Here is a 25,093-nt window from a genome sequence, read left to right as displayed (position 1 = left end):
CGTGATTCTTTTTAGTGTGTCTCCATATTTTATTTCATTTCCTATTATTTTTCCCCTTAATTTCTCAATTGTTGTTAAAATTTATCTTATTTTGATTATGTCCGCCTCTTTTTATATTTAGTAAGTTGGCAATTCAAATGTCCTACATGTCAAGTTTATAATCACAAGATTCAAAGGATATTTTATTATATTATACACGTTTTTAATTTAGAACCACAAGATTCAAAAGTCTATATTTATTTCTTAAACTCCGTCACTTTAATTAGCCAGTCTTTCAGGTTTATATTTTGTAAATAATTTTTAAAAACATTCTAATTGTTGTTATATATAGCAACATATACAAAATGTATTTTATGTACCATCACTTTAGTTATAGTTAAAAAATGATGGAATTAAGTCTTTGAGATGGAAAGAGTCGGACTTTTTTCTCATTGTCATGACAATGAAAGTTATTCATCGATGTGAAAAAGAAAATTAGTAAGAATATGAGATGAAATTAAAATTTTGATTCTAGATTTTTTCTTTTAAATTCTTTAATATCTTATATGTATACCGACAGGTTGATATCCATCTCAATTAACTAACTGTTTAGATCCAAACATAAGAACCATTGTTGTATATATTGGATTTTTTAAAAGCAAAACTAATAAATTTTTTTTATTAAATTAATTAAAAAATATGTTAATAAGGGGTAAATTAGTTACATTATAATTTTTTATATTAACAATTATAGATAAAAAGAATTTTTACAAAGAAATTAAAAAATTAAGATTTAATTAATTTTATCTTGGTTTTGTAAATTAACAAGTAATTTGGACATATATTTTTTAGTAATGTGACCAAGTAATATGGGATAGAGGGAGTACTTCATTTATTAATTATTAAACAGCGTGAAAAGTCAAAAGTGAACAAGTAAAAGTGCACGGAGGAAATAAATATGTGTCGGAGAATTAAAATTGAAGTGCATACGTGTATACATGAGAAGAGAATAAATATTCATTATCATGACATATGCCCACGTGGGATAAAAAAGTAGTTTAGTAATGTGACAAAAAAATATGGGACGGAGGGAGTACTTCATTTATTAATTCTTAAAGAATGTGAAAAGTCAAAAGTGAACAAGTAAAAGTGCATGGAGGAAATAAATGTGTCGGAGAATTAAAATTAAAGTGCATACGTGTATACATGAGAAGATAATAAATATTCAGTAGCCAAGTAATATGGGACGGAGAGGGAAAGATGAGAGCGATTTAATTAATTTTATCTTGGTTTTGTAAATGAACAAGTAATTTGCACATATATTTTTAGTAATGTGGCCAAATAATATGGGACGGAGGGTGTACTTCATTTATTAATTCTTAAAGAACGTGAAAAATCAAAAGTGAACAAGTAAAAGTGCACGGAGAAAATAAATGTGTCTGAGAATTAAAATTGAAGTGCATACATAAATACATGAGAAGAGAATAAATATTCAGTACTATGACATATGTCCACGTAGGATAAAGAAGTAGTTGGTTAAAGTGTACAATTTATATAACTGTTGGTACAAGTATTCATTGCTGTGTTAAAGTGTACAATTTATATAGCTTCTGGTACAAGTATTGAATGCTGTGTTAGTTCTCTTAAGACACTTATATATAATAGAAAATAAGTAGTTCGTTAAAGTGTACACTTTATATAAATTTTGGTATAAGTATTCATTGCTTGTTAAAGTGTACAATTTATATAGCTTTTGATTGAATGCTATGTTAGTCCTCTTAAGACACTTATATATAATAGAAATAATAATAATAAAAGTAATATTGAAAGAAAATAATAAAAAATTTCTTAATTTGTTACATGAATAGGTGATTTTTTTTTTTTTAATATGAGAGACAAATAAAAAAGAACGGAGGGAGTAGATTAAATCAATTGATCATTAATTATGACAGACGGAAAAGCCCGAGCTGCCGTCTTTGACAATCAGCCGAATCATACACACACTAATTAAAATCAACCAACCCAAACACAGCACATTACTCTAGGAACTAATATAAGTAAATAAATACTCCCTCCATTAACTTTTATTTATCACTTTGCACACCTCTTAACGAATAATGAATAAAGTGCATAATTTATCATGATACTCATCTTAATAGTTGTATATATTTAATGAATTTAAAAAATAATTTGAAATGAGTAATTAATATTATGGGAAAAAATAAAATTGTCTTTTCTTAATATGATAAAAGTGACAAGTAAAAGTGAAAATCTATTTTTAGAATATTGGACAAGTAAAAGTGAACGGACGGAGTAACTAGCCGTACTACTCTGCGAACTATATATAACGAGCAGTATACTCAATCAATTAATTGATTTTAAATCACAAACTAATTTTTGTTTTAAATCTATGAATCCGAAGTCGCTATTCTTTGGATAAGCTTTGGATCAAAAACTAATTGATCAACATATTATACGAACATCATCATGCAAGGTACGTCCTAGCAGAAAAAAAATAATAATCAAACATGTCAGTTAACGCATATGCAACCGAAAGCAAATTAGAGTAAAAAATCAAGAGATAGATCACTAAATCCAACAATAATAAAGTTGGAATTTGAACAGAATTTGCTGTCTCGAACAAGTTATAGTCTCTCCTCACAAACATTTGTCTAATCGATGCCAAAGCTGATAAAATTGCTTTAAAATCCGTTAATCGATCTCTCTCCATGCATGCACGATAACAACGTCATGCTCTTTTTTTCTTAGTACATGAGACAGTGAGAATTGAACTCAAATGCATCGATCATGCCTCGTGAAGATCGAGGTTTTGATTCAGACTTGCGAGTGCACAACGTTGTTGTTTCTAACATTCTCTTGTGATTCATCCACAACTTTTACACCTCTAGTCCCTTCGTTTTTCGTCCTTCGTACATATACCACATTTCCTTTGATAAAATAGTGCAAGATAAATACAATAAGAACAATGACTGCTAAAAGAATGGAAACGAACAAGATCCAATAGGCCACTAAAGTCACCATGACCCACCATGATTCCATATTACTAATCTTGTTGATGAATTATCAATTGCAAGAAATTAAATATATAGAAGGAAGATGAAATTCACTAAGCTTGGGGTGATGTTGCAAAGATTTAAATTCTTGTGTTGTTATATTTCCTAATTTCAGAGGTTCTGTTCAAAGACCTTTTGAATAGTTCTTGTTTTATCTTGTAACTAGAAAATTTATTCGCGCTTCGCACTGTCGTGAATGACTAATTTCATTGAGCTTATATAAAAGATCTTTTTTAATGTTTAAATATTAAAAAGTAACAAGTAGATAGATTCTTGTAAAAATTTAACACACTAAGAATGTTTCAACAGAACTTTACATCATCACATATCTCTTAATGAATGAATGTTAAAGTATTACTCTTTGATCACTATCTTTCAAAAACAATTACAGCAGCAAGGTAAAAGTTAAGCTCTTTCAGTCTTCCAGCTAATCTAGTCCTCTTAGAACATCTATACACAACTTCCTGTATTACTTGTCTCACTATAGCTTGGCTAGTTGTCATGCATATTCTTTGAAATATCCTTTGGTTCCTCTTATTCCAGATGAACACACACCCTGCCAGTGTCACTCTGTACACTTCATCCACTGCCTTCTTTGTGTTTTAGTGGTCCTTCGCCTATTGCTTCTCCAGTTGCGAGTTGAGAGAAGCTCTGTGAATTCCCTGCCAGTGGAACAACTTGTTTCAAACTGTAACATTTATTCTTTGTAATAATTGTCCTCTCAATTAATTGATCATTTATGATATAATCTAGCATCAATTTGTTTTAATTTTCATGCACATGAAAAATATATGGAATCTTCAACTTCATAATGTACAGTATACTCTCATTAGCTGCCTCTGCAATTGTAAACCATATGTATATTGGTTGTAACATTCTCTATTATATACATGGGACACAGCGCGCCTAGTTGGTAGAGCCTACCAACTATTTTTGACTCTGTCACATTTCGTACTCATAGAAATAAAACTAATTTTGTTATTACTTCCCTGACTTCATAAAATACCATCTTGAAACTAATGTTATTTACTTTCTTGACTTCATACAATACTGCCTTGTAATTTTATGAACATTAAGAAATACACTCAAAATGAAAAAAGAGAAAAGGAAAACCCCAAAAACTCAACCTTTGTACAAAGGCAACCGTTCGTGAACCAATGTCGAAGCTGCCTTCGACTGCCGCAAGAATTTCATTGGACTTGAAATATGCCATCCTTTCGACTTCGCCGGCAACTTGATGGCATTATCTGCGCAGGAAACTGACGTTATTGCTACACTCAGTGACCTTGATCTCATCATCATCCTCGCAAAATCCTCAATTTTACAGTCAGTAAATTGATTAATATTGTCATGATGAATACTCACTTTTAATTCTGCCTTCTCTAATTCTCCGCTTCTCTTACTCCTAGTCAACTTGAAGGTGCTATAAGTAGAAGAAATGTATCCTGGAAAAAAGAAGAGGCACACAAGTTGCCACAATTAAAAGGGTTAGCAGTACTAATTAAGAGGTTTTAATACATGCCTATTAGTATTTGTTTTTTTCAATGTAGAACGGTTCTCATCATTGATAGATCATTTTTTGTTCACCATCAATAGAGCATTTGGATAAGAAGGAAAAGAAAACTTGCAATAACATTAGAGGGTTAGCAGTAAAAAAGACGTTGGAGTGTTAGTTATAATAACATAAAAAAAATCAAGGAAAAGGAGGAAAAAAGACAAATAGGATTCCTGATCATTGAGGCATGCCATTTTATTGAGCTAATGTCCCTGTATCATATATATACAAGTCAACACAATTATATTCCAGTGAGTTTCCTATTTCTATTTGGAAAAAGCAATTACCTTGACAGAAATGATAGCATGATCCACTACAAGAAGGTATAGAAATCGCAACAAAGTTTTTTATATTTGGCAACAACTTAATTTTATTGTTGGCAAATGATTTTTTTGTTGCCAAAGAATTTAATTTTGTTGTCATAGTATTGATTATTATTGCAAAAAGTACTTTTGACAACAAAAATAATAATTGTTGCATGTTGTTGCAATAACAGCCGTCGGGAAAAGTTCATGCGACAAAATATTTTTTTTGTTGCTAAAAGTACTTTTTGCAACAATAATCAATCTATGACAACAAAATTTATATTTTTTCTTGTAGTGATCCAGGAGAGGAAGCATGTTGGTATGACTAAATAGAGACGGATCCAGGCTTGCGGGAGACTTCTAATGGCCTCTGTTTGATTGCAGGGCTTCGAAGACAACAAATTGTTGATGAGGAGTTATTGGAATATATGCAGACAGTGAGAAAAGGAGACGAAGCTGAAACAATGCGAATTGGGCGAAACGTAAACAAAAGGAACGGGCGCCGTTCCAGGAAATAAATGGAGGCTTTTCAGAAAAGATACAACGGATACCCATTAATGAGGATAGGAATTAATATTAATAGGAATAGGAATTAACAAAAATAAAAATGACTATTGAATTATATATATATATATATATATAGATTGTCAAGACAACGGAAAAATAGACATATAAAACGTAATCTAGTTAAATTCAGTAGACAATCATTGACTAATTATGTTTGTAAGATAAGTATATATTTCAAAATTAGGTATACTATCACATTCAATTAATTAGTTTAGTAGATTATCATTTAATTTAATGAATGTAGTCTATATTTTGGCTTCTTTCCCTTCACGAACTAATTCTTTAGTCATTTTGTTTTTTGAATTATCTTGTCAGACTTATTATGTATTAGAGTCGCCAATTTTATCACTCAACTTTTATTGTTGTACTAAAGTAACTAAGCTGTTTTTTGTAACCAAAAAATTACTCCCCTTTACTTAAGTATCACAATTCACAGAATGCCACTGTGTATATTTTTTGTAATAAAAAAGTCACTAGAAATGCTAGATCCTTGGTTTAGATTTGCGAGATGGTACTGATATTGGTGCATTTTTATTTTTAAAGGCTTAAAGCTCTTCATATTTGACTGATATAAAGCTCACTATGCAGACAGATTCCATTTATGTAGCTTTGAGTTGAAAAATGTCACTCTTTTTTTTTTTTTTTTGGCAAACATGAAGGAAAGAAAATAGGCGGTTCAAGATTTGGTTCTTTAATTTTCTCTTGTACGATGTGTGCTTTCAACTTGTTTATGTCAATGCCTAATAATACCGCAGCATGCCAATATGCTCGGAAAATGTCCGGGAAACCATATGGTTCCCATAACATGATTTTTAGTTGGATTGACACAGTAGCTGATAATTACCCTCCATCTCTTGATGCTCACTTGGTATATATCCCTTTCTTTCCTCTTAAAAGTATAAACTATGAATATGATACTGAAATATACCTAAGATGAGCAAGTAGCAACGGATGTTTGTGTTCTCCAAGCAACTAGGTGGATATCCATTATGTCCATCAATCTCAATGCTAACTCACGAATGACTTATCTAATGTGCACATATTCTATACCGAGTTTACTTAAATCTCTAGGAAATACCCCGAAGTATAAACTAAACATATACCAGTCATCAATATATTTGGTGATTTCTGTCATGTCCATGTGGACAAGAGTGCAGCCAGCATACGCTGCTAACATGTGGAACGAAGCTCTTAATAAGAGGCTTGGCACTGAGGTGAACTGAACATGTTTTTTGGTTAGAATCTTTTGGTTGGAAACATATATAACATTTTAACTAATTAGTTAATGGTATTGGAAGCACTCACCCGCCAGATTCAATTCATAAAGACAGGTTCTTAGTTCCCCCTTTAATACTGATTTTTCCTTTGGTCCTTGCAGTACAAGCGCTTCATGCATATATCATATTAGTGTTATGGTTCTTTTGCTCCAAGGTGAAGAGCATGAGAGTGCAAGTCTGCATACCTGGACATTCAATATTTTTTGGTATATTTGTTTAGGTCTAGAAACATGCTATTTTGATAGAATCTTTTTGAAGGAAAAATATGAAACATACCCTCCAACTCGTCCTTTCTGCATTTCTATGTCAAAATAATAGGTGAGCATTACTGAATTGTTACATCATTTGATGACTCGAACCTAGATACACTCCATAACTCATGAGTAACCGTACAGAGCCGTATTCTATGGATGATCGTCCTTTATACAGACATTTAGCCTAGGAGCAAGCATAAGAATCTATATATCTATATAAAGCACGGCAATAGACCTGCTGATGTGGCATGCCTCTTAGGCCAGTATTTGCATTTATCTTTTTTCTCATAATTTTGCCTCTTTCCATCTTAAAATAAGAAGAAAAAAAAAATTCAAACTAAGAAAATTAAACAGTCGCCTTCTTGTGTCTCTTCGTGGACATCCAATTAAGAAAATATAACCGTCCCTTGCCTTTAGCCTGCTATGTGCACTTGAATGAAACCACAACATGAAAAAAGGCATTAGAAAAAGAAAAGAAAGTGTTTCCGAAACTGCCACCCCCATAAACGCAGTTTCAAGTATCTGGATATGTTTGCATCTTAAAAGGCTAATCTATGGTGGACGTGGAATACAACGTTATGATGAACAGTCAGTGCGTGTCTCCATGCTCCGAAAAATGTCGAAATGGGCTGCATATCACGGTGTGGTTACGCCTCTGAAATTGTTGTGTTGCAAACACATTAATTGTTCTTCAAAAAGAATGAAGAAATTCATTCAAAAAAAAAAAAAAGAAAAGAGAAGAACAAATGGAACCTACAACGAAGATGTGCATACATATAACAACGTGGATCCAGTCACTATCATTCATGGATGATTACAACCAAGCTGCTAGAACCATTATAAATTTCTTGGCATGCCAGCCTCCAACAAGTTCGACATGCATCTTATTTGCTCCGGCGTTTGTTGTACTAATTAATCATTTTTCCCAGTATATTATCTTCGAAAAAGGGTCAAATATACCCCTTGTTATGCTTTGGGTCCAAATACACCCCTACAGCTATACTTTGGGCACAAATATACTCCTCTACCGTTAAAGTTGACCAAAGTGGACACGTGACATTGACATTTTGGTGAGGTGGATGCCACGTGGCATGCCCCCTCACACCCCCAACCCATTTCTCTTCCTCCCCTCACATCTTCACTACCACTGTCACTACGCCAGTCAAACTATCTTCACCATCTCCGCCGGCGCTACCACCCATCTCCGCCATACAATGACAACTGCTGCTGCCGCCACCGTTAACCCATCCACTACTCGTCTGGGATGGATCGGATGGAAATTTTATATACCCCAATATGCTATGTAACTTCGTTGTATTTCACCTAACAAACAGAGACAAATCATATGGAGGCGAGTCCATTGTATTTTCTCAAGTAACCTTATGATGTCTAATTTATTGTCCCCCAATATTTGGCTGAGGTCACAATCCACTCTTGAAATTTTAAGATTATAAGTTTCAGTACACAAATATCATCGCACATTTAAAATTATAAGTTTCAAAAGTGCAACTAATAATATCATTCTTTTTTGATATACCTGAATCAAATTGGTACACTCCTTTGACAATTTTGCAATAATCAACTTCGTTTACTGTTCGCATCCATATTCTCCTACTATGAAATTTCATCACGCAAGTCTTTGTCCAATATAAATAATTGTCAGTCATAGCAATTTCTAACATCAAAACTTAAACACCTAAACACACAAAACTCAAAATATCCATACCGCTCAGCAGAAAAGAGCTACATTAATCACCAACCAGCAAGTTCATGGAAGGTTTAATCCCTTTTCTCCTTCACGCCATGAAGAAACAGATGCCCCACCACAATAGTTTCCGGTATCTACTGTTTAAAATTTCCATCCGATCCATCCCAGACGAGTAGTGGATGGGTTAGGCGGCGGCATCAGCAGTTGTCACTGTATGACGGAGATGGGTGGTAGCGCCGGCAGAGATGGTGAAGATAGTTTGACGGGCGTAGTGACAGTGGTAGTGAAAATGTGAGGGGAGGAAGTGAAATGGGTTGGGGGATGTGAGGTGGCATGCCACGTGACATCCACCTTATCAAAATATCAATGCCACGTGTCCACTTTGGTCAACTTTAACGGTGGAGGGATATATTTGTGCCCATAGTATAACAATAGGGGTTTATTTAGACTCAAAGTATAATGAGGGGTATATTTAGCCCTTTTTCAATAATACAGGGGCATATTTGACCCTTTTCCGTATTATATTTGTATTGTTTTGTATCCGGTCTTTTTTGTTGGGTATATGATATTTAGCACTCATTCTTCTTCTGCGCAACTGTACATAATTTTTTTTTATATACAGTATAGGTTTGTCAAAGTATATATGGAATCCTATTATTTTTTGCCTTCATTCATATATGTGAATGAAGCATTTCATACTATGCCCTTTGTTTATCGTTATTATTATTATGACTGATGATCTTATTTAATTTGTTCTATTGTGGATGATTAGATTCTTTTTCCTATGGTCGTAAGCATTGGTGATAATTTATGGCCCTTTCTGGAGTCGATATTAATCCGGGGATATATTATATATGCTGCAACCAATTAAGTAAACGTACACTTACGATGAGTACGCCAAGGCTGCTATTTCTTTAAATTTCGGTGTTATCAATCTATACCTATTGTATCTCTTCTAGCATGTTTTTTGTTTTTGTTTTCTTACATTGCTTTTCTTCAATATGTCATGCATATTTTGGTTTATTACCCATTTTATAAATTGCTTTCTTAAATGAAACTGAATTCCTTACTTGTATTTATTCTGGAAGTCAAAAGAAAAGTGATCATTCCATTTGCTCCATATAAAAGACTTCAAAACTGACTATATTTTCTCCAACTTATATGGACACGAAATTTCTGAATGGGTAAATAGGTGTATCCAATTACATATATGGATTGGTTCTTATCATTAAGTAACAATTAATTGTTGGAAAATCATATTATGGATTCTTGTATATTGAAGTGGACGAGGGATTTTTAATTAACTACTCTCACATTTGACAAGTAATGTAGAATTTGAATAATTTGAGTTCTTATTTTGAAGTTGTTCTTAGTTTTCGTCTCCCCCCTTTTTAGGTTTGTAGGATGGTTTAAAAATTTATATGAGTACAGAGGACCAAAATAATGAAGATTTAAGCCAGGTTGTTAGAGTTTGAAATTTTTTCTTTAATTTTGATGCTAATATATTGCGAGTTGGTTGGTGTGTATTATTTGTGTTCTGATCATGTTTCGTAAGCATATGTTTTCTGGTATGTTTGGGAGTTGGGATTGAAACGTAATATCATTGTATGTGACTTAATTAAAACATCTATGGTTTTAATTAATTAGTAGCATCCTTTTCAAGAATGGATATGTTAACCATTTTCATGGTGCTTCATATGTATTTGATGTACTTTCTCAAGTATATTTAATATCCTTATGAGTTAGAGTAGTATTTTTGAAACTCTGTATAGATATATATTTGATGTACTTTCTCATGTAAATTTCATTTTGTAAAATTGTGTGTTAGTTAAAATTTTTCAAAAGTCACGTCTCCGAATTAAAGAGTTGTGAAGCAATTAAGAGTAACCATGGCCAACGGTTGATTAATTAATACCGAATGAATAACGGTAGATTATTAGAATGACAGAAATTAACAAGGTTCTTATAGACCTAAAGCAAATTAAGGCTTTTAATATATCCTTGAATGTGGTGATACTGGAGGATTAATTGTTCGCCGTATCCTCATATTTTTCCTCTCCTTAAATAAACTTGATGTGTTTGGATAACATTTTCTATCTAATTTTTGAGTTTCTTTTATAAATTATTTTTACTTTTTATCGAGTTGAAGTCATTTTCTAACAATACAAAAGTTAGATAGTTGGCATTAAATCTAAGGCTTCTAAGTAGCAGGTCCAGGATTAGAATAGAGAATGCTATTTCACTATATTTTTTTACTAGGGACAGGGCCTAGCACAATAGTTTTTTTTTTTTTTTTTTTTTTTTTTAATTGAGGCAATAGCTCATAATTAAATTGCCAACCTTTTCTTTCATTTTGGGAGCAAAATTCCCACTGGACAACAAAGAAAGGAAAGAAGGAGGCGACGATATGAGAACAAAGAGATGGATCAAAAACCTATTCATGGCGATTTCGCTGTTGGATAATTTGAATATTGATATTAATTGCTTCTTCCTGTTTCACTTTCATTTCAAAATTGATTGACTGATATATGTTACCACTATCGATAATGAGACCTTGCACTTTTTTTGGATATACAAACAATATTCGCAAAGTCAAATGAATGTTGATTATATATTTAAATTCATTATCTAAATTATTAGCTTCCTCCGATAGTTTAGTTAAATGTACTCATTCATATTCTACCTTCTGGAATAGGTACATGACCATGAATTTTCTCTCTATGAGCGGGTTAAGCAAAGATTACAAGATAGCATAGATATATGAAAACTTTTGCGAAGGAGAAAGGCGATGTGGCATTTCTCTGGAGTCAAAATCTTTAATTTTATACATAATTTTATGATTTCAGTTTTATTTAAAATTTGTCTTTTATGACCGCGCGAAGTGCGGACAAATATACTAGTAACATTATATATTGAAGCATGATGCGGAAAGCTTCCATCTTAGTTCAAGTTGAGTGGACTTTCACTTAAAATATCACAGTATAACTACGTACAGAGAGTTCATTAAATATATCTTAGAATCTAAATCTTACAGAACCATTCAAATTTTTTATATTTGTAGAAGTCACTTCATATGTACAATTGATACATCTCTTACAGGATTTGGGCTTGTATGGTATTCTTGCTGAAACTGAAAAACGTGGTATAACATTTAATCAATTGCTGACCATACCGGAACAAGATGAATGGGTATATAGTGATGGCCAATCCCCTACATGCGTGGCCTTCATTCTAGCAATGTACAAATTAAAGAAGCCGGAGTTTTTGGCCCTGTTTCCAACTCTATTCAAGTAACTGAGTTCACTGTGAGTATCAAAGCCTTTGTTTAATCTCGTCTTATTAGAAAAAAACTTCCATTAGTGATGGTAAGTCGTTCTTACTGCTTGCAGATTAGAGATGCCTACATGCTCAAAATTTTCGAAGATAATCAGACACGCCTCCCAAGTTGGTGCAACGGTGGAGACAATAAGGTCTCTTTCTCCCAGATTCTTGGTGAATACCAAATGGAAATGCCCGGGCACAACACATTGGAGCCATATGCCAACATGAATGAGAATTGTCCTTCTTTACCCCCACATTATGAGAGGCCTGGACGTTGTTGAATCTGGACTAAACTCGTCTATCAGTGTATCCCACGAGATCTAGCTTGGTCGCTATTGGTTAAACATGTATCTGATTATCTAGTCTTATGAACGTGCTCTGCTTGTTCTTCAGTTTCCACATGAAATATCTATAACTGTGCATAGTTCATGCAAGTGGTAGTTTCTTAAAATGTTCAAGCCTATGCTGGTTGCTAGATGGGAAATAACGTAGAATTAGTTATGTACTCAGTGCCTCGAACTCTTGTTGTGATATCTGTTTTATGTAAATAGATGTAAGTGTTTTGGTGATCTTGACGGATTTGAATCCAATTTTAGAGCAATTCCGGTTATGATATGCTGATTTCTGTTATTTTTTGTTGTTTCATTTTATTTGTCATTTCCCTTATTTTGATTAACTAAATGATTTGCTAGCATAATTATCTTAACCTTTACAATTAGGCGAGGCCAGCTTATTAGAGTATTTTTGTGGGATGATGATCTAGTGTGGCATGTGTTATGCAATCTGTTGTGTTTCCTTTTCTTACAAGGACTTTTATTCCTTATTTTCTAGGGGTCTATTGGAAATGTAATTTTCCTAGTTGGATATAACTTGAGACTAGTAACTCTTGTGGCAGACTGGTAGTTCACCATTTTATTAGCTTAATATAGTATTATCTATTCTTTTGAAATAATGAGAGCTATGTCATCCTTTACTCCTATTAATTATTGTTTTAAGTTTAGAACATGAGATCTAAGCAAAACTACCTGGAGAAAGACTGACCAGTTTATCTTTGTAAGAATAATGAACAACTACCAGAATATGACTATGCCTCAGTTACGTAATCTTTACCTTTCATGTCGCTCCATTTTAGTCCCTCTTGGTCCGATATATTATACAAGAAAATAGTTTGTCAAGGAATAAAGTTCTACTTTACAGACAAGATTAAAATACTCCTAACAAGCGGACAACAACAAGAAGGAACTGGATAAATCTTGTCCCTTCTTATCTCTACTTTGATAATGTACAACTACCACAATTAGAAGGAAGACACATACAACAAGAAGAATTACTAGAGACAGTATGCTTGATATTGTAAACTGATTTAATCAGAGTTCTCCATCCCAGAGCTCTTCAATTGTCTTGTAAGGTCCATAAGGAGATGTGAAATCCTTACCCAGAGAAGCTCTACTTTGTGGGATTTCGCTGATCTTTCTGCACTCATCATCGCTTAATGACTAGTCGAAAATCTCAAGGTTCTGTTTCATTCTCTCTTTGTTATAGCTCTTCACCACCACACCAATGCCTTGCTCATATCCCCATCTTAAAGCAACCTGGATTTTGCACACTAGGATTTAAGTTATATGCACCAAAACTAGTCAACGTAGTTTGAGTTAAACTCATCTTGGAATACCTGCGCGACAGTCTTGCCTTTGGCCTTTGCTATTTCTTTGAGCACTTCATTTTCCATAACTCTAGTACCTATGGATCCTAAAGGACTATATGCAACAACTAGAACTCCATTGCTCTTGCAGAACTCTCTCAGCTTCTTTTGCTGCCAACATGGACTTACTTCTACCTTACAAATCAAGAACAGTAAGCCAGAGTCCTATCTTTTCACAAGATCACTTTCTACTTAATTTTACTTTATCTAACATAATTACTCCTCCAGTCCCAATTTATATGATGGTGTTAGACTAAGCACGGAGTTTAGGAAAGAATTTTTTTTTTTTTGAAACTTGTGGTATAAAAATAAGCCATGGATATTTGTGTGGCTATAAATATCTCATTAAGGTTAGAATAGACATTTCAAAGTTAATTTGTTGCTAAATATAGAAAAAAGATCATTCTTTTTGGGACTGACTAATAAGGAAAGAATGTCAAATAAATTGGGACAGAGGAGTACTACTTTTCAAGCAAGTCCTATACTTGATTATGATTTTTTCCTATGTTGTTCGGACTCTTAAAAAATGTCACCGTGTGCGTGTCAGATTCTCCAAAAGTAGTGCATTTTTGGGGGATCCAACACGGGTGCGACAAAATTTTTGGAAAGTCAGAGCAACATAGATCTCCTCTAACATACTTGATTGACAGCGGGGGGAATCTTGCCAATGGCAAGAAGATCAGCAAGCTTCTTGCAAGAAAAGTTGCTAACTCCAATGGACTTAGTGAGCCCAAGTTTCTGGCACTCTTCCATTGCTGCCCAAACTGACTTGAAATCCATGGGAAGAAGGTCCTCTTTTTTAATAGGGTACTCATGAATTCCTGGCTTAGAACTCACTGGCCAGTGTATTAGATATAAATCAATGTAATCCATTTTTAGATTCCTGCAAGACCAAACACACCAATTTACCAGTTCAGTACTACATCAACAATTACATTTCAACCCCAAATAAGTTGGGGTTGGTCATATAAATCTTCACTTTAGCATATAGCTCCATTTAAACTCATCTTAGTGCAGTAAAAATTTGAAAGTAGTAAAAGTGCTAGAAAGGAATTAATGGACAGGCGTAGGCTGAATAGTGAACGTTGATGCCCTGCTTATAGATATGAGATCAATGACTTAAATAAAAGAAAGATGTCGAGAAAAAGCCGTAGCCTTTAAAATGAGCAGCGAAGAGAGACCGGAGACTAAGATTTTCTGACGCAGTGCGGGAGATTGGATGATCAAGACAGATAAAAGAACAATCCAACGAAAGGGCATACCTAAGCTCTATGAATTTCCAAAGGACTAAAAGACTCCTAGAGAACATATGACCTAAAGTAGCAGCTAAGGATGTGACTTGGTGGTAAATGAAGTGCGAGGACAACCATGAGATTCAGGTTCAAATTTTAGCAAAGACCGAAAACACCAAGTGTTTATTTTTTCCATATTCCAAACCTCGGTAAACAGAGTTACCCGATATCTATACTAGTGTGAGGTAGCAAGTATCCGGTGAAATAACGGAGGTGCGCACAAAAAGTTGGATAAACACATATGCAAACATACTAACCTGACTAGAATTTAACCCCAACTAATTGGTATCGTCTGTATAGGAGGATATGTGTGCATGAATTCTAAAAGATGGAAACTCCCTCGAGATAACATAGATAGTTCACTAAAGCAAAAGTGAAAAATAAATAAATTACTGTAATAGATAATTAAAGTGGGGATTTCAGGAAAATTTTACTGTAAGGACTTCTTGAGAGCAGGAAGAACATGTTGTGGATGAGCATCTCTACACCATAGCTTTGAAGTAATAAAGAGTTGTCCACGAGATTGAACTAAACCACTATTAATTGCTTCAACTATAGCTTCACCAAGTGGTTGTTCAGAATTGTATAAAGAAGCTGTATCAAAATGCCTGTAGCCAAGCTCAATTGCTTGTAGAACTGCAGTTGTAACTATTTCTGGTCCTACAGGTAGATTTGCCGACGTGCCGAAACCCAACACCGGCAGACTCTGGTAGCCGCCTGGCATGGGGATTTCGGGCATGGTCAAGTGTTGTTGGTTTCGGTTCATAGTGGTGGCAGAGGCGTCTACGTTTTACTAACGTCGGGAAAGTCCACTTTGCACTTTTAATAAGGATTTTTACACTCTATGCTAATTAAGGAAAAATAATTACCCATTTTAGCTTATATTTATCTTTTTATCCGAGCTAGCCCCCACATCAAACTGCCAGATGCTATTCGTTGTTGTGATATGTGATTCCGTACGGGTAATGTCTTCTTCTTTAGTTGCTTCATTATTTTTTCAATTTTCTCTTCTTCTTTTTTTTTAACTTCTTTTTTGTCGTTTTGAAACAATATTATGCACATTACGTTTTTGTTCGAATTTTGACTGCAATTATACTGCTACCGGTAGCTTTTATTTGCTGTTTTTCCTTGGGGGTTCAATTCAATCCCGTTCATCTAGAAATTAAAATATGCAAATAGAGAAAAAGTTTGTATAATTTGGTACAACAATGTAAAAGCGTGTATACATTTATACGGTGTAGAGGTGTGTATAAACACATCTTATACATTATGTATAAACACCTATTGTATGAGTTTGTATAATATTATAAACTAGTGTAAAAGTGTGTATAAACACCTCTTATACATTATTATACACTTTTATAAAGTTGTATATTGTTGTATAAAGTTGAATATTCAAGTTGGGCCATAAAATATTGGGCTGTAGGTTTGTAATTTAAAATATGGGCTATGAATATATAATTTTGACCCATAAATTGTTTATAAGTGAAATTTTTCCCTTTTAATATACCCTCACGTCTTCTCTTCACCAAATCATAAAGATTATTGGTTTCCTTTGGGTCATACTCCGTCCATCCGCCACTTTTACTTGTCACGATTTATTTGTGCAAAATCAATTTGATTAGGAATCGAAATTAATTTAATAAATGTTTGAAAAACTATATAAAAAAAAAATACTACAAGTTGCAATCCTTTTCAATGTTAATATGATAAAAATATATCTTAAATGTTGATTAAAATCCATGCAGTTTGACTATCGAGAAGCGAAACATGACAAGCTAAAGTGAATGGAGGTAGTAATTGATAAGAACTATTCATTTTAGGTGGTACTCCCTTCAGATAAAAAAAAGTGTCCACTTAACCTTTTTTTGTTGGGTAAAAAAGAGTGTCCTCTTATTAAATCAAAAAAGAATTACCTTATTTTTCAAATTTGTCCCTATTAAGTGCTATCATGTGATCAAATCCCAATACCTATTTAATTATGTGCAGTTAGTCAAATTACCTATTTTTTAAGAGTTATTATTTTCTTAAGGGGTGTGCAAATGACTAAGTGGACATTCCTAGCTACTACCTCCATCTCAAATTATTTGTCGTGGTTACTAAATATAGTTATTTCAAATTATTTGTCATTTAGGAGTTCAAGACACAATTAATTATATAGTAGAATTTAATCATTAATGGATATGACATATTAATAGAGTGAACATAAATAAATAGAGATTATAACTGAGACATAATTAAGGATAAAGTTAGTCAAATACCCCTCATAATTAATATAAATTTCTTAAGGGGCCTGTATAACAAAATACGACAAATAATTTGAGAAAGAGAGCATAGATGATTAGAGCTATTCCGTGCAGACATTTAGACATAAAAAATTGATATTTAAGAAAAAAGTAAATCGAAAACATATATTTAGAAATTGAAGTTGTGGTGGATTGTCACGACCCAGCTAGGGGCCGCGACGGGTACCCGGGGCTAACTACCGAGCACCGCTCTTCTTAATACTCAATTACTCATTAAATACTTCTTTCAGAATTTATAGACGAAACATGTGAAAATCATACTTTACAAGAAACATACTTGCTTTACATACATTTGCCATACGACTATCAAGATAGTATATACATATAGTAATATCTTGTGGAACCATCTAACTCACACTGCGCATCTACGAGCCTCTACTGACGTGCTATACAATGGACGGAACAAGACTCCGTCATGCCCCAAAATGGATATATATATATATATATGTACGTATACACAAAAGAAATCACAAGCACCTCCGAACAATGGAGTGCTCTCAACAGCTGACTGCCCCTATGGCTCTGGATCTAGCTCGTCTCCCTGTCTACCTGTGGGCATGAACACAGCGTCCAAAGAAAAGGACGTCAGTACGAACATTGTACTGAGTATAAGAGGCATAAATAATGAAGAGAGAAATAATAACAACCTAATGAACATCAAAGTGAACATGTGAAGCTGAATCATAATCATAGGAAGGATGATGCATGCTGTCTTACTCATACTCTTTATCATGTCATGTATACATATCATGCAAGCTGCCCGTCCATGTCGGAACGGTGTGATCACCAATAATATAAGCCCGCGTCCAGGCCTCCCGCGTCCGGGGTACCATCTCATGCCGCCCACTAGTGGTGTCTGCCCATGCCCGAGAGGGTCATGGTGTATCCGTGTAGCTGCCCGCCGAAGCGGTGTCTGCCCGGCCAACTAGGCGCGGTGTAAATGCAATCATGACATGCTTAACATAAAATACTTATCATCATATACTTTTAAAAAACATGCTTATCTTATCATAATACATGCGTGAGCTCATGATCATTTGTACTCTACCGGGGTGACGTAAGGTCGTGATCCCCCGATCTCTTTATGGAGCAATTTCTGACATTCTGCCTCACCTCGAAGGAATTAGTACATGAGGTGAGTGTAGACAATGAGGACATAATCATCGCTTTAGCATTATCATATCATATCTATTAGCTCATGGAAAGAAGGGGATTTTATGCTATGGGATTCATGCCATTTGAAGAAAGGGACTAGCCTCACATACCTTGGTCGCTTAGCTAGAATACCGTTCACTTGCTCTTCTGCAATATCGCGTCGTTACCTTCATAAGGGAATTCGAATTATCGTTAGTTAGTGGGCTATAAGAACGCGTCGCTATTTTCTAAAGAAAATTGGGCAGCACTTCCTTTGTTTATTCTACTTTTCCCATCGTCTATATCAATTCCCAACATTCACAATAATACCCACAACATTACCACCAACAACCATCATTCATATCGACTCATCACATTTCACCATTTTCCTCCAATTTTTCCATAATTTCCTACCTAGCTTATCATCGTGTTTTCACACCTTTAATACTTATTTCATGGTAAAATCATCATTTCTAGCATATGCATAACCTTAACACTTCAACTTATATGATTCAATTCCATCATCACTCAATGGTGGCACTATTCACCCATTTTTCTATGTCTTCCTACAATTCAAGCTTTTCCTATGTTTCTAACACTTAAATAACTTAATAAGGTCATGAAACATACCTTGGATGGTGATTGAACAACCCTTGAGTTGAAATGCTTCGCTCCAACACCCTAGGTCCTCCTTCTAGGAATTTCTTGACTCAAATAATCCCTTTTGATGTGTTCTTGCACTAGGTTATGGTGAATTGATGAATTTGATCTTAGATTTCTACTTGTGTTCTTGGTTTGGGAGAGTGTAGAATATTCTAGAGAGAGAGAGGATCGTGTAGTAGAAAGTGGGAATGAAGAAAATGAGATTTGGATCATATTTTATAAAATTCAACTTCAGTCCCGATGTCATTATACGGTTCGTTATACGGTCCGTATAAATTTATACGGTCCGTTTAACTGGTCGTAAAATGGACCCAGAGATCACCCCTTTCTGTAACCATTTGACGATCCATTTGACGGGCCGTATAATCGTTATACGGTCCGTATAATTCACCGTAAAATCGACCTTCTTTCAACCTCATTCTGTGACACTTTGACGATTCATTTTACGGACCGTCAAACCGTTATACGGTCCGTATAGTACACCGTAAAACTCACCCTTCAGCCAACCTCTTCTGTGACACTTCTACGGTCCGTATAATGGACCGTAAAAGTGTTTTACGGTCCGTATAATGGACCGTATACTCCCAGTTCACTGAAGCTTATTTTCTTGACTTGGTCTCATTTCTGATCCTTATGGAACCTTCGTAAAAGTTGTTCAACTCCTCGATACCAATCTACGGGACCTTATTACTTGCCTTCAAAATGCCACACACATATTTTATCCTTATTAGCCTATTTTGCACATGCTAACGGAAAATTTCCGGGGTGTAACATGGACACACATTAAACTCGAAAAAAGTTGAAATTTTATGAGCAGAAAAAAGTTTTCACTTAAAATATATGGTCACAATCACTTTATTCAAACTTGAAACTTATTTTCATTTTCTTTTTAAATTTTTTAAAATCAGTTTAATGTATAATCAAATGCTATTTATTATGCTATGAAAATTTAAGTTTGCTTGCTAATACGTCTTGTGTTTATTTAACGACAATAATAATAAGAACAGTATTGAAGGAAACTAATAAAAGTCCTCTTAATTTATTAAAGGAATAAGTAAGAAAAATAATTATTTCCAATATACTCCCTCCGTCCGATTTTAGTTGTTCACATTATTAAAAATATCCGTCTCAAATACTTGTCCATTTATAAAATTAAGATAGAATTAATTAAAAAATTCCTATTGGATTCTTAACATTTTTTTTTTAAAATAATCAATATTAATTAGAGTATAATTTATTAAAGAGATATAAAGGCAATGTAATAAAAATATACTTTTATTGATAATTTTTTAAAAGGCGCGTAAATGAAAAAGTGAATAAGTAACGTGGGACGGAAGGAGCAAGGGACAAATAATAGAGGACGGAAAGAGTAAATGACTATAAATCAATGGAGACCGATATGACAAACGGAAAAGCCCCAACAGCTGTCTTTGACAATCACCCGAACCATACATACACCTAATTAAAATCAACCAACCCAAACACGGCACAGTACTCAATCAATTTAAGTGATTTAAAATCAGAAACTAATTGATCTAACATATTACTTATATGAACTTTTTTTTATAATTGTTCCGCTTTGTTCCAACGAATTTCCTTTCGATGCATGATCTTAATGATAAATATCAGCTACCGTATACAAACAAAAACATGAATTAAAGTAAAGTACTTCGTAGCAGAAAACAAATAATCATGTAAGGTACTTGTATACGGGTAAAATCGAGGATACAGGCACGCTCGGTTTTCCGTTGTTAAGCTCGGTCACGATACGATCGTCTCACCGGGAACGAGGCTTCAAGTTCGGGCCGGGATGAGGCGATAAAGGAAGGGCGATTAACTGCTATCAGCGGGAGACTGAAATATCCATCCTCAACCGGATATTTCGTCGTCGATCTCGGAAAAACAGCTATCACCATATTTACTTGCTTTATTTAGAATTGTACTAGGGTTGAAACTCCTCTACTATATAAAGGGGAGGTTATCATTCATGAAAGGGGTTGACAATAGCAAGGAGAGAAATAGTTTTCATCAACAATCATAAGAATCTTATTAAATCCGTTCCCATCTGTTCTTAAGTTCATTTTTATTATACCTCGTGAGAGTTCGTAACCAAAGGGTATCGACCTCGGTTTCTATACCCGAGGCCATACGCACTTAACAGTTGGTTAGATCTGCTTCTCTGTTCGTTGATTGACATATCTCGCTATTTAATCTTGAATTGAATTTAGCCACATATCTTTGACATCACGTACAAATTTAATTGTTCTCCATTTTAAGGATAAAAAGTTTGGCAACCACCGTGGGGCCTTAGATAGTAGTGGCGGTTCAATACAACATTCTGGTCACATTCGATATTTTACACTTGTTCTTTAAGGTTTGATTTCAGGTATACCAGAAATGTCGGATTCCCATTCTGTCAACTTCCAAGTGGAACCAAGCCATCATGAGCATGACGACGGGGACGTACAAACAACAACGCGCCCCCCGTTAATCCTGTTTAAGTCAGATCATCGGTGGGCAACGTACCGGCCGGTGAGAATAACGGGGTCATGCTGCAACAGCTCCGAAACCAGTTAGACATGGCCATGGCTCAGTTGCAGGCCCAGCAAGAGATCATAGCGCAATTGCAAAATCGGGGTCAGGCACCCAATATTGCCCCATCAGAACAGACCCAGGATACGGAGGAAAGACATGCCTCATGGAGTAACGAGAACCACCCCGGACAAAGTACCGAATTGATAAGAATGCTCGAAGAATTGACCAAACGGGTCGAATCCAGTGAAAAGAAGATAGAGACGAACGATAAGAAGGTGGAGAACTACAATTCGAGGGTCGATCAGATTCTGCGGGCTCCGCCAGTGTTGAAGGGACCGGATTCGAAAAAGTTTGTTCAAATGTCGTTTCCGCCAAGTGCGGCACCGATGAAAATCCCCAAGAGATTTCGCATGCCCGATATCCCGAAGTACAATGGGACAACAGACCCAAATGAGCATGTGACTGCGTATACGTGCGCTATTAAGGGCAATGATCTCGCCGATAATGAAAGGGAATCAGTGCTACTTAAGAAATTCGGGGAAACTCTGTCAAAGGGGGCTATGATTTAGTATCATAACTTGCCCGAGCACTCAATTGATTCATTTGCCATGCTCGCTGATGCTTTCGTTAAGGCCCATGTCGGGGCCATCAAGGTCGAAACTCGAAATTCGGACTTATTCAACGTTAAGCAACGAGATAACGAGACCCTCTGCGAGTTTGTGGCTCAATTTCAAATGAAACGCACGGACTTACCTCTAGTTACTGACGATTGGGCCGTTCAGGCTTTCGCCCAAGGACTCAACTCGAAGAGCTCGATCATATCTATGGAACTAAAACAAAACTTGATAGAATACCCGGCAATCGCCTGGGCTGATGTGCACAACAGGTATCAGTCGAAGATCAGGGTCGAATACGATAAGATTCTGTGGGCCGCTTCAGTATCATGGCTTTTAGGTAAAGGAGGTGATCGCTCAAGGAGAGTGATAGATCGAGATTCCAGATCGTCATATGACAGATACCAGCCTTACCCGCTCGATCGAAGGGGGAACGGGTGTAACAGCGAATCGGGCAAGAATGATAGAAGAAACGATCGAAGGAATGATCGAGGCCAAAATAATCGTGGTTTGATAAATAGAAATATTGTCAATAGAGCTCCGGGAAACAGAGAAACTCCAAGGTTATCCGAGTACAAATTTTGCGTCGATGTAGCAACCTTAGCGGCAGCCGTTATCCGAAACAAAGAAACAAGGCATCCGAGGCCAATCCAATCTGCCCCGAAGAAACGGGATAAAAGTCTTATTTGTAAGTATCATCATACTTACGGCCATCGAACCGAGGATTGTCGACAGCTGAGAGAGGAGGTCGCCCGTCTGTTCAATTTAAGGCATCTTCGAGAATTCCTAAGTGAACTAGCAAAAACCCATTTTAAAAACTTGGATTCCAACAAGCAGGATAGTCTGGAAGAGCCCCAGCAGGTGATACACACGATCATGGGAGGAATTGACGTTCCCATTGGAACGGTTATGAAGCGCACAAAAATTTCCATAACGAGGGAAAAACGTATCCGAAATGATGACCCTGATGGCCCCATCAAGTTCGATGACGAGGACATGGAAGGCATCGCCCAGCCGCATAATGACGTACTGGTAATATCTGTCCTTGTCAATAAGTTTAGAATTAAAAGTGTGCTGATTGATCTAGGTGGCTCGGCTAATATCATCCGATGGAGAGTCATCGAACAGCTGGGACTACTAGATTAGATCGTGCTGGCTATACGGGTCCTTAATGGATTCAATATGGCATGCAAAACGACGAAGCGTGAGATCACTATACTGATCAGTATGGCAGGAACTACGCAGCAGACGAAATTTTATGTGACAGAGGGAGATATGGGATACAATGCATTGTTGGACAGACCGTGGATTCACCTCGTAAGAGCGGTTCTTTCGACTATGCATCAGGTATTGAAATTCCCGACTCCAGAAGGTATCAAAACCGCCCGTGGTGAACAGCAGGCCGCAAAAGAAATGTTCGCGGTTGAAGAATCTGTTAAGACTATAAAGGCGCCAGATCGGAGCGAAGAGAAGAATGCCAAATAGCAATCACAGATCCCAATCTCGGAACCTTCGGAAGATCGGAACGGAGACACGTTAGACGAAGAGTTAAAATTCGGAATGCCGAGAACCTTTGTGGTGCCCGATGATTCTGACGCCACTAAGTCCACCATTGAAGAACTCGAGCAAGTCACATTGTTCGTCCATCTACCAGAAAAGAAGGTATACCTGGGCACGGGGTTAACCCCCGAGCTCAGGAAAGAATTTATTGAGTTTCTTAAAATTAACTCAGATTGCTTTGCTTGGTCCCATTTAGACATGACAGGTATTCCACCGGACATGACGACACACAAGTTGAGCTTGGATCCAAGTTTTCCCTCGGTCAAACAAAAGAGAAGGCCACAACCCGAGGTGAAACATGCATTCGTCAAGGACGAGGTAACCAAGCTCCTTAATATAGGGTCCATTCGAGAGGTAAAATACCCAGATTGGATAGCTAACGTTGTAGTAGTGCCTAAAAAGGGGAATAAGTTTAGAATGTGCGTAGATTATAATGATTTACACAAAGCCTGCCCGAAGAATTCCTTTCCTTTGCCCATCATCGATCGCATGATCGACACTACCGGGGGTCACGACACACTGAGTTTTCTCGATGCATATTCCAAGTACAGCCAAATACAAATGGACCCGGAAGATCGAGAAAAAACCTCCTTTATAACTAGGTTTGGCACATATTTTTATAATGTAATGCCTTTCGGCTTAAAAAATGTCGGTGCCACCTATCAGCGTTTAGTCAACCGAATGTTTGAACACCAAATAGGGAGATCCATGGAAGTTTATATAGATGACATGGTCGTTAAGTCCCTGCGAGCAGAGGACCATTTGAGATTTTTGCAGGAAACTTTCAGCATATTAAGAAAGTACAACATGAAGTTGAACGTGAAAAAGTGTGCCTTCGGAGTCGGATCGAGCAAGTTTCTCGGATTCATAGTATCAAATCGGGGAATCGAAATCAACCCAGATAAGATAAAGGCAATCGAAGATATCACCGTGATAAACGACATTAAAGGGGTACAGACATTAATGGGACAGATAGTTGTCCTGAGCCGACTCATCTCTAGATCCTCGGATAAGAGTCACCGTTTCTTCTCGTTGCTCAAGAAAAAGACTGACTTTGCGTGGACCCCCGAATGTCAGACGGCCTTGGCAGAACTCAAAAGATACTTATCAAGTCTACCTCTACTCCACACACCAAAAGCGAACGAGCAGTTGTATCTATACCTGGCGGTATCCGAGATAGCGGTGAGCGGTGTCCTGGTTTGACAGGAGAAACGTACGCAATACTCGGTTTACTATGTAAGTAGAAC

General features: G+C 35.8%; 3 protein-coding genes across 3 annotated transcripts in view; 2 read left to right on the top strand and 1 right to left on the bottom strand.

Annotated features, from left to right (window-relative positions):
* LOC132641427 (uncharacterized) overlaps positions 1-12,336 on the top strand; it is a 34,278-nt gene extending 21,942 nt beyond the window's left edge. Inside the window, exon 7 of the mRNA XM_060358421.1 lies at positions 12,109-12,336. Within this exon, the coding sequence (XP_060214404.1) occupies positions 12,109-12,321 (213 nt within the window). The 3' untranslated portion in view covers positions 12,322-12,336. The remainder of the gene's footprint in view (positions 1-12,108) is intronic.
* A 799-nt stretch (positions 12,337-13,135) lies between these two features.
* LOC132641426 (non-functional NADPH-dependent codeinone reductase 2-like) lies at positions 13,136-15,898 on the bottom strand. Its single transcript, XM_060358419.1, has 4 exons — positions 15,469-15,898; positions 14,382-14,625; positions 13,713-13,877; positions 13,136-13,632 (listed from the first exon to the last, which is right to left on the bottom strand). Exons 1-4 carry the CDS (start codon positions 15,798-15,800, stop codon positions 13,537-13,539), a joined length of 837 nt encoding a protein of 278 aa, XP_060214402.1. The 5' UTR covers positions 15,801-15,898; the 3' UTR covers positions 13,136-13,536.
* Positions 15,899-22,280: 6,382 nt separating this feature from the next.
* On the top strand, positions 22,281-23,432 carry LOC132639754 (uncharacterized). The gene has a single exon (XM_060356177.1). It carries the CDS (start codon positions 22,281-22,283, stop codon positions 23,430-23,432), a length of 1,152 nt encoding a protein of 383 aa, XP_060212160.1.
* Positions 23,433-25,093: the final 1,661 nt, after the last annotated feature.

This window comes from Lycium barbarum, chromosome 5 (genome assembly GCF_019175385.1).
Source record: "Lycium barbarum isolate Lr01 chromosome 5, ASM1917538v2, whole genome shotgun sequence".
Taxonomy (NCBI): domain Eukaryota; kingdom Viridiplantae; phylum Streptophyta; class Magnoliopsida; order Solanales; family Solanaceae; genus Lycium; species Lycium barbarum.
Note: the sequence above shows the minus strand (reverse complement) of the source record. Positions and strands in the feature narration are given on the sequence as shown.

Coding starts and splice junctions, on each gene's coding strand:
- LOC132641426 (XM_060358419.1), bottom strand. CDS start 15,800: ATGAACCGAAACCAACAACACTTGACCATGCCCGAAATCCCCATGCCA. Junction 14,626..15,468: donor GCTCTCAAGAAGTCCTTACA/GTAAAATTTTCC, acceptor TTGGTCTTGCAG/GAATCTAAAAATGGATTACA. Junction 13,878..14,381: donor TTCCCCCCGCTGTCAATCAA/GTATGTTAGAGG, acceptor TTGATTTGTAAG/GTAGAAGTAAGTCCATGTTG.
- LOC132639754 (XM_060356177.1), top strand. CDS start 22,281: ATGCTCGCTGATGCTTTCGTTAAGGCCCATGTCGGGGCCATCAAGGTC.